Raw genomic sequence first — 10064 nt, forward strand, 5'->3', positions numbered from 1 at the left:
GGATTTAAATTAAAGCTCTGAACAACTGGGAAAGAATGAAACCTTTACCATGTTTTATGATGCCATCCTCCAGACCCCAGCATAGGGCTGGTTCCCTTCTGCAGGACAGAGGGCAACTGCGTGTCCCTGTGCTGTGTCACTGCCCCGCATGGGACAGCTCCGGGGATGGGTGGCACTTGCAGAGCCCCTGCGCTCCACGCTCCCTCTGCAATCAGAAGCAAAGCTGGAAAACACCAGCCCAACTGCATGCTCCTGGAGCAGGGGCCGTGGCAAGGGAAGGGCTTATTGAAATTATTAATTAGCTTTGTTTTTAAACACGGTCTCTGAGCAGCCTCCGCAGCAGAAGGAATTGTTATTAAACGCCAGCCCTCCGGCAGGCCGGCCATGTGTGCGGAGCCCGCAGCTCTTGGCTGCCAGATAAAGACGTTATTGTTGTCATCGTGCCTCCATCCCAGCCCTCCGCCTCCCGCGCTCCCACCCACCCCGCGCCCGCGGTTCCCAGGAACAAAACCCCCGCGCAGCGCCGCGCGCTCAGCCGGCACTCGCTCGTGGAGAGGAGGAGGAGGAGGAGGAGGAGGGAGGCGGCCAGAGGGAAACTGCATTGGGGATTAATAAGAGGCAGGAGGAGGGAGAGGTGCACGCAGGTAAGCGGTGGGCAGGCGCTTCCCCCGAGGCTCACCTCGCCTTGCCTGATGTCCCAGCCTGGACGCTGCAGTGGTCCACGATGCTCCTGCCCTCTCCAGCGTCTCTTACATGCACAGCAGCATTCGCTGTTCCTTCTTCCTCTCTCTCTCTTTCTTTTTTTTCCCCCTTCAGCATCTGGAGTCTCTTTTCCCTTCACTTTGCTCTGTTTTTGCAAGAGTTTTACTCAGTGTGGTGCAGGTTGGGGGTGGAGGGGGCTGAAAACAGAACTAAGTCCCGTGTGTGACAGCGTTGTGCCTGCGGCCAGGTGCTTTCTGTGGTGGCTCCCAACCACACTCAGGTTCAGATCCCCAGCTGGGTAGAAGTGCTGGGGGTGAACAGGGAGCTGCTCAGCCCAAGCTGTGCCCAGAGCAATCCCCTGCCTAGGAAAGCAGTCCGGAAGGTGCGCAAGGAAGGTGGGAGGCTGAGAGGAGAGCACACACCTCTGGAGTTGGGATTTCTCCCAGGGAACATCAATCACGCTGTGGGCACCAGGTCACTGAGTTTCTGGGTTTGCAGGGAATGGGGTGGGGGTGGAGGTGGCTGCTGCAGGGTGCTGCTCCTGCAGGAGGTGGTTGGGAGAGAAGTGTGATGGGGCAGCCAAACAACATCTGGGTGCCTCAGGAGCAGTTTTCAGCACCCTTTTGTGCACGGTGGTAGAGCTTTCCTACCCTACAGGCAAAGTTATGCCTGGTACACACAGCTCACTCCCAGGGCACACTTAGCCACCCCATTAGATGGAGCAGCTTGGCTCACAGCCGGCTCTTTGTGCCTGCTTCAGCAGGCAAAGGGAGGAAGCAACAGGGCAAGGATGCTCACTTAAATCCTGGAACAAAGTTTTTGGTGTGCAGAGGAGATTCACTTTTACACCAAACCTGCCTTCTTTGTCTTTTTGAGAGCTGGATGCTTTTAGGAAAAGAAATAAATAAGAGGATGAAAAACAGAAATTCATCCTCTTGGCAGCCGAATGCAAAGCACGCAGCATGTGAGGGCTTGGAAACTTTCCTAGGAGCTGAGGGCTGCCTTATGTGGTGCTGGGCTGCAGCATCCCATAGCCTGGGAGTGTGCCGATTCCTGGGTGCCCCTTTGTGTTGCAGGGCAATGGATGGGATGCTCCCAGTAGGAGGGAGGAAAGTACGGCTGTGGGAGGTCTGCTCTGCCTTGGGAAGAGTCTGAGAGGAAGGAATGAGGTGGAAGGAGATGACAAAGCATCAGAGTGTTTCTCAACCTTTTGTAAAAGTTGAGCTGGCATGATGCATCTGCTGGGGGGGAGTGGGGTGTGCATGGGGGTTTGCTTCGGTGGTTGCAGCATGGAGGTGTGTGGGCTGAGCCAGGAGCAGCCCCAGGGCAGGCAGTGTGAGGGGAGGAGGAGGAGGAAGGAGGAGGAATTGCTGAGATGGAGGAGGCAGCAGCGGTGCTCACTGCCCTCTCTGCCGTACCACAGACCACCCCGGGGGAAAGAGGTAGTGGCGAACACAACGAGCTTTTTGCAATGAGTCTGGTGACTGTGACACAGTGGGGGGAACACTCCTGGCATGTGGGAGCACACAGGCTGGGCATTGCCATCCCCACGTTGCGCAGTTCTCAAGTTGAGCCCACAGGCATTGCTTGTGAGCCCATGTTCATGTTTGAGCTGCTCTCCAGCCAGACTGCAGTGGGTCCCCTGGGACACCCATGTCCTGCATGGTCACATGAGAAGAAATGCAGCACTGACCCCAGATGGACCAGCAGCACACAGCTTGTCTTTTGGCTGGGACATTGCTGGGAAAGGGCAAGCAGGGCGGTTGTCGTATCAATGCTCTGCTCTGCTCCCCAGGCACCACGGGAACGTGCGGGTGGCAGCATGTCTGCCTCCCCTCAGAGGACAGCCTGGCGCTGTGTCTTGTGGTTTTCCAGCATTCCCAGCACTGCGGCACTGCTGGATAAAGAACCCCCTGTTCTGGTTAAAGCTGATCAGACCCAGAGCCTTGCGGCGAGCTAATGGACTGTTACAGAGACTGGAGGTGGAGGAAGACCAATAGGGGAGGTTTACTGGCTCCTTTTGGCTATTTTTAAGCCACATTTCTTGTGCTGCTGTAGAGTGCAGGCTCCCAGGGAAACCGGGGGTATTTTCCAGCCTGGGGAGTGGAGATGAAATGGGAGATGGAGGCAGCAGTGAGAAAACTGCGAAGGGAATGGGGCTATGGGCAATGGACTGGAAGGAGTCCCTGGTGCAGCAATCAAGTCTTCGTCCTCACCTCCCTAAAGACAAAGGCTCCCTTCATTCCTCCTGGCCCCTCACAGGAGGAGGGGTCCCAGAAACATCTGTCCAGAGCTTGCTGCTGCTCCCTGTGTACCCAGCTGCTCCAGGAGGCAGCTGGGAGGACAGGAGGCACCCGAGAGAAAGTGATGTGACTTCTGCCTGCCAAAAATCCTCCAACGACCTTTTCAAAGCTCCCTCCTCTCCCAGGGGCTGTGATTCCTGCACCAGCTGCTGTGCTACTAGCAAGCACTGCTTGGGAGCACTGGGCTGGTGAGATGCACTAAAGGTAAACTATTTGGAAGCAAACAGCAGTGTTGACTGGGGATGGAATTTCTGGCTGTTGCACTGAATTTTTGTTGGTTGTAATGGGACGACTGAATGTGCAGCTGTCTATTCTTGGGAAAAGCTCTGGGCTGCCATTTGTTGGAGGCTTTGTTGTAACCCCAACCAGGGTCTTGTAGGAGATGCTGGTCTTGCACCTAAGCCAAGACACTCAACACTGCTCAAGAGGTGCTCAGACTGTTAAAACTGTACATGAAATGGGGCTTTCCTCTGCAATGAGCAGTTGGTTTCCTGAAGGCATTCATTGCTTCATGGTTTAACTCTATTTCAACTGCAGGGATTCCTAGGGGGTACCCGGGTTAGGGTACCCCCTAGGAGAGACAGCTTTGAATCTTCCCTAGTGCTGGAGGCAACTGTACATCTCGTGGCAGCCTTGGGCTTGTTGCAAAAAGCCTGGTTGCTAATGTTTTTCTGGACATGGGTGCCACAGGCCGTGAGCTGCTGTCTGCAAATTGCAGGAGAGTGAGTGCTACTTTTTGTGCATGGGATGGAAGTGGTGAGCAGACTGGCTTCAGTCCCAGCTCCCAGGCCTGATGGTGCAACCCCATCCTTGCCCCTCATGGTGATATTGCCCCAAACAGAGCCATGCCCTGTCACAGGGAGGAGCTGAATGGCTGCACCACAGCGTGTGCTGCATCCCAGCCACCTCCTCCTTCCATCACCAGCCAAAAGCAGGCATCAGATCCCCCCCAGCTCCTCCAGGCTTTGTGGGTGTGAAAATCCAGAACTGAGTTTTGGAGCTGATGCAAAAGCCTGTGGAAAAGTTTGGGATAAAGTGGGGGGAGAGGGCATGCAAAGGGGAACGTGGCTGGGAGAGGAGCGGGATGCTGTGGGGCCAGGGAGGGGCCTCTGTATTGAGAATTTGTCTGTACTCCATGGCCTGCTGTCGAATCTGTCCTCGACAACACAGAAGCATGCACGTACATCCCCAAAAGGGACTGACTGCAGTACTGCTGAGCTGAATATCTGGCAGTGTTGCTCTTTCTCTGTTCCTCCCTTCCCCCCAGCAAGATGCCAGAGCTCTGATTGAAAACAGCAGGCATGGGAGCCTTATAGGGTTAAACAGAGCCAGATGGGAGCAGAGTGAGACAAAAAGGAAAGTAACACAGGCTGGGGGAGGGCGGGGGGTGGGAACAGGGTTTTTTCAAGGAGAATGTCAATTACTGTGAGCCCCAGGAATGCATGGGATTGCTTCAAAGGGAGTAGGGCTGGCACAGCTCCAGGGGCTGAAAGCAGCACCCACCAAAGTTGGAATAGAAAGGGGGATGTTAAGCCAGAGGGGACCCAGGCAGGCATTTCCATGCCAGGAAAAGGCAACAGGGGAGGGGAGGTTTGGTGGTGGGTGCTGCTTTCAGTTGAGGCAGCCTGATTTGAGCTCCAGCATTACCAAAGCCTCCTGCTCCATGCTGCCATCCCAGCTGTGATGTCTCTCATGGCATCTGCTCTGTTCGTTTGGGAGATCCATTCTCCTCACTGTCTCATCTTCCTCCACACCCTCCTTCCTGTCTCCCCCTGCTTGGTTCCCCTTCCCATCCCAGCTCTGCCCAGCTCCTCCGTCTGCTTTGCTGTTCATCCACACAGGCTCCATTCTCACTGGAGTGCCTAATGCCACTGGTAGAAACCTGACAAACACTCCCAGGTGTCTTCTGACTGCACAGAAAGTACAGAACCTGGTCTGCTCCAGCTGGCCTGGGGAGCATCCAAAGCACCTTCTGCACCAGGAGCTCATCTGCAAAGAGCTGGATTCCTGCATCCTCCAAGCTGTCAGCTGGAAAGCACCCAGCAAAAATCTTGCAAGGAAGGTTGCTGCTGCTGTTCCAGGCAGCAAGGATGGGACAGAAAGGCTCTGTGGGCTTAGTAATGACCACAGAAATCAGGATGTGGTTGAGAGGGAAAAGTGGGGGATGTGAGCTGTTGGGCTGGTGTCCAGGAGGGGCTCCCAAGGGCTAGGGACAATCGGAGACCACTGCTACTGCACTCCCCTAAATTACCAGCCCAGCCTAGCACCCTGCAGTGGGGCTGGAGGTGATGGATCAGTTATTTGGGCACCATAGGGAAGCATATGGCAGAATACCTTCAGTATTGCCCGTGTGTAATCTTGCAAATGTCCTTTTTTTTATCACATAGCCTTGGAAATGGGCCGTCCTGCATTAAATCCTGGTCCCTGAAGCCCAACACTATCCATCTTCATTGCTATGTTAGCTGCTGTGGGCCTCCTGATGCTGTTGCTCAGCCAGTTTGTTGCTGAATCATTGATTTTTTGGCTCAAGAGCAAAATTAACCCTAATCCATCAAGGCCTCTGAAAGGGCGATCCATTCTTCTGGAAGAGGGGTGCAGTGAGGCTCCCAGCCCGCACCTGGAACTTTTTTACCCAGGCCATTCTATGATTCTGTGATTCTTCCTAATCCACCTCTCCTTGTTGTCTTGCTCAGGCAAACATCTGGACCATGAAGTTGGCCTTTAGCTTGCTTCTCCCACTTGTTCTTGTGCTGATCTCGGAGGTGAGCGGGCAGCGGAGGAAGCCTCCACGGAAGCCCACCCGCCCACCTCCTGAGCCCATCGAGCCTGTTGAACCTGTGGAGCCCACTGAGCTTCCCCCACCTCTGCCACCTGGCCCACCCTCCATCTTCCCCGACTGCCCCCGAGAATGCTACTGTCCCCCGGACTTCCCCTCTGCTCTCTACTGTGACAGCCGCAACCTACGGAAGGTTCCCATCATCCCATCCCGCATCCACTACCTCTACCTCCAGAACAACTTCATTGATGACCTCCCGGAGGAGTCCTTCAGGAATGCCACGGGGCTGAAATGGGTCAACCTTGACAACAATCGCATCCGGAAAGTGGACAGGAGGGTCCTGGAGAAGCTGGAAAACCTCATCTTCCTCTACATGGAGAAGAACCAGCTGAAGGAGGTGCCTGCTTTCCTGCCACCCAACCTGGAGCAGCTGCGCCTGAGCAGGAATCAGATTTCCAAGATCCCTGCCGGGGTCTTCAATAAGCTGGAGAACCTGGTCCTCTTGGATCTGCACCACAACAAGCTCAGTGATGGAGTCTTCAACAAAAACACCTTCAAAGGACTCAAGAACCTCATGCAACTCAACCTTGCCCACAACATTCTGAGGAAAATGCCACCTGGGGTGCCCAGTGCCATCCACCAACTCTTCCTGGACAGGAACAACATTGAGGACATCCCCAGTGACTACTTCAAGGAGTTTCCCAACCTGGCATTCATTCGGCTCAACTACAACCAGATCTCTGACAAGGGGCTCCCCAAGAACTCCTTCAACCTCACCAACCTGCTGGTGTTGCACCTAGCCCACAACAAGCTCACCAATGTCCCTTTCATCAGCTCCAAGCTGGAGCACCTCTACCTAAACAACAACTCCATTGAAAGTGAGTCACGTTGGCTAGCTGGGAGAGATTTGGGAAGCAGATAGGTTGAGAGATGGCAAGCATTTTGTTCAAAAGGGCATTTTTCACCCATCTGTATGTGAACCTTTCAAAGGGGGGGATGCAGTGGTGAGATGAGCTCAGGTTTTACAGTTGGCAAATGAAGGAGCGTTTGCACAAGTTGAAGGATGACCTATGGGTGAGGGTAGCAGCAGAGGAGCAGGGCTGAATAACCCTTGGAGCTGCAAGGCTTTTCTTGTTTGTTGCCATAGGCAGACCTTCTTAGGGGGTACCTGTCATTGAAACAGTTACTTCCCCAGCAGGGCTCAGAAATAGGGCTATTCAGAAAGGAGTGTCTGTGCACATATTTTAAGAAGTGGTGCCAAATACACAGTCAAGATTATTAGAAATAACCCAGAGTAGCTCTCAAGCAGAGCCTCACAGAGGAAGGAACAAGAAGAACAGGGCCTTGATGGAGGTTGTCTTGGCAAACCAAACAGGGCAGTTTAACACTGCTCCAGGCAAAGCTTCATGGTACTGGCTTGTGAAGTGTATAAACAGCCAGCACTTTAAAGAAGAAGACAGAGAAGCATTCCTGGTCAAGCCAGATGTTTCTGCTTTTAGAGGTCCAGCGACCCGCTGTCCTTGCTATCTGCAGGGGAGCAAGAATGCAGCATTCTTGCCAGGAACCCTCTCTTTGCATTGGGGAAAGTGAGCTGGGCTCTCATATTTCAGGCTCTGGTGGGGGTTTGGAGGCTGCAGGACCCACACAGGGCATTACTCATTTGTGAAGCAGCTGCTGGGCAGGACATTAGTCCCAACAGGTGATGTGACACTGACACTTCCACATGCTACGCTGTTTGTTTGATCGGCAGTGACAGTGTGTGGCTTTACATGGAAGAGCAGCGTACTGCCAAGGAGGTGTGAAATCATGAACTGGGCGCTGGGTGCATCATCAGGAAGGGGCAAATCAGAAGCTGACTTTTTATCTGCCAAGCACTGACTGTGCTGTGGGATGTGGTGGTCCCTTTTGTCTCCAGACTGGCTCTCTGTATTCCTCACTCTGCTTTGGCTGAGTGACCTGCTTCATTTCTGAACAAAACCTCTTGCCAGGGTGCTTGGGCTCCTCAGAGGGGCTGGGGATTCTCCTTTTGGTAGCAAAGCAACCCCATTGTGGGGTGATGCTATGAAGATAGGGACAAATGAATTGAGGGGGAGGGGGGAGAAGGGGGTCTCTAGCATCCCCTTCTGCCTTCCTTCTCCTCATAACCTCTAATCCTTGTCCTTCTTCTCCTTCTTTCCCTGCAGAAATCAATGGGACACAGATCTGCCCCACCTCACTGATGTCCATCCAGGATTTCTCCCCCTCTGACTTGGACAGTGTGCCCCGGCTCCGGTACCTGCGGCTGGACGGGAACCTCCTGAAGCCCCCCATTCCCTTGGACCTGATGATGTGCTTCCGTCTCCTGCAGTCCGTGGTTTTCTAGCCCTGCGTGCATCTCATAGGACTTGGCTTTGCACGAAGACTCAAACTACATCAGTATTTGACACTTGGGACCCTCTTCCCTCTTCCCTTGCTCACCCCCTAACCTCTCTGTTCCCCTCATGTCACCCTCTTACCCCCCCTTTCCTCCCCTGAAGTGGCTTCTGTGTCCCCGGGTATGTCTGCAGCATTGCAGCATCTATCCCATGTCCCAGCATTAGCCTGCCCATGCCCCCCCAGCCCCCGCTTGACCGCTGGCCAGCACTGGAGCTGGCTCCATCTCTCCCCTGGACCTGGAAGAGTTTTGAGAGGGTGGGCTCGGCCCTATCCAAAGCATCTCCTGATGGAGCTGATAGGGGGGTGTTTGGGGAAGGGATGGCACAGGAGCTAGTGGTGCTGCTGGACAGCAATCACACAGCCCTGTGACGGAGCTATTTCAGCTCAGAGCAGCCGTAATCTGCACAAACACCAAACCTAAACAACCACCAAAGCCAGCAGCCCGAGGCTGGCCTGTCAGGGGACATGTGCATCCCTGCGCTCGGGGCAGCAGCAAGCAGAGCTGAGTCCCTGCTTTGGGAAGCTCAGCCCTCCGTTCCCGCACCGCCTCCCATCAGTCCAAGCGGGTCCCGCATCCAACCAGCCGCGGCGCAGCGCTGCTCCGGGTCCCAGCCCGACCCCAGGACTTTGCCCCGAGGTCCCGCGGCCGCCGCCCGGTTCGGTGCGGGGGGAGCGGGCTGGAACCGCCGGGCAGAGCCGGCAACGACACCTCGTGGCCGCAGCCACGGCCCGGGGCCGGGACGCCATCCTCCCGCTGCTCCGTAGCCTTGCTCCCGGGGCAGCGTGTCTGAGGGCAGTCGGGCAGGAGATGGTGGCGGGGGGTGGCCCTTCCCCTGCTGCTGCCGACGGGGTTGCAATACACTCCGTGTGCTCTGCACCCCTACCCCGAGTTCAACCCCCACCTCCCGCATCCCGCCGCCCCCGAGCTGAGGCACAGACGTGGAGAACGTTTGGGTTCTGCTGCCTGGGTGACCGCGCCAACCCCCGCCCTGCTCTCCCGTACCCCCTGTGCCCACCTCCTGCACGTTCCGTTCTGTCGCATTCTTGGACCGAACACACGTTTGGTTTTGCCTTTTTTCTTTCTTTTCTTCTTTTTTTTTTTTTTTTTTTTTTTTAAGGAGAGGCAAAGGGAAAGATTACGAATTACTCGTTACTCTTTCAGAAAAGCTGTTTTTTATCCCCTCTTCTCCCCATTCCCACATGTATCACACCCCTCTTGGATAGCTGTGCCTGCATATATAGGGTGTCTGGGTTCAGAGGGGATTATTCTCTTTTTTCTTTCCTTTTCTTTTTTTCTTTTTTTTTCCTTTTCCTTCCTAATTCTCAAGATTTAGGTTTGAGGAGGAAAAAAAATCCAATCAAAACAAATGTAATGGAATAAACCAAAGAAACAAGACTTGGTATTCAGCCCCCAGAGTGACCCTTCTCTGGGGTGGGCATGGACAGGCACTGTGTCCCACTCCCCAGGAAGGAGTGGGGATGCTCCCTGCAGATGACCTGCGTGCACCAGAGATAGGAAGGACCAGCAAACTACCAGGATATTCGGGATTACTTTAATAACACGAGTCTCTCCAAATCTTCCTCCAATGGGCTTTGTTGGGTTTGACAGGTTTCAACCTTAAACCCGAAGACCCTATTGTGTATATTTATATATAATGTGTATATATACTGGTAGACTGTACAGATATATCTAGAGACATATGTAGTTCTCAACTGATTTCAACTTAATGGTATTTTCACTCCTACTCTCCGCAGCAGTGAAAATAAAGTGATTCACAAGGGACCTGGAGCTGTGGTTGGATCTGCTTCTCTGCATCTTCTTTGCTGTATGGGAAGCAGCTTCATTTGGGAGCAGGGGGCAGCCCTCC

At 54.2% G+C, this 10064-nt stretch overlaps 1 protein-coding gene across 1 annotated transcript; it reads left to right on the forward strand.

Moving 5' to 3' along the window:
* The first annotated feature begins 504 nt into the window (after positions 1 to 504).
* Positions 505 to 9979, forward strand: PRELP (proline and arginine rich end leucine rich repeat protein). Its single transcript, XM_015885361.1, has 3 exons — positions 505 to 644; positions 5699 to 6659; positions 7965 to 9979. Exons 2-3 carry the CDS (start codon positions 5714 to 5716, stop codon positions 8141 to 8143), a joined length of 1125 nt encoding a protein of 374 aa, XP_015740847.1. The 5' UTR covers positions 505 to 644; positions 5699 to 5713; the 3' UTR covers positions 8144 to 9979.
* Positions 9980 to 10064: the final 85 nt, after the last annotated feature.

The sequence above is a fragment of the Coturnix japonica genome, chromosome 26 (genome assembly GCF_001577835.2).
Source record: "Coturnix japonica isolate 7356 chromosome 26, Coturnix japonica 2.1, whole genome shotgun sequence".
Taxonomy (NCBI): domain Eukaryota; kingdom Metazoa; phylum Chordata; class Aves; order Galliformes; family Phasianidae; genus Coturnix; species Coturnix japonica.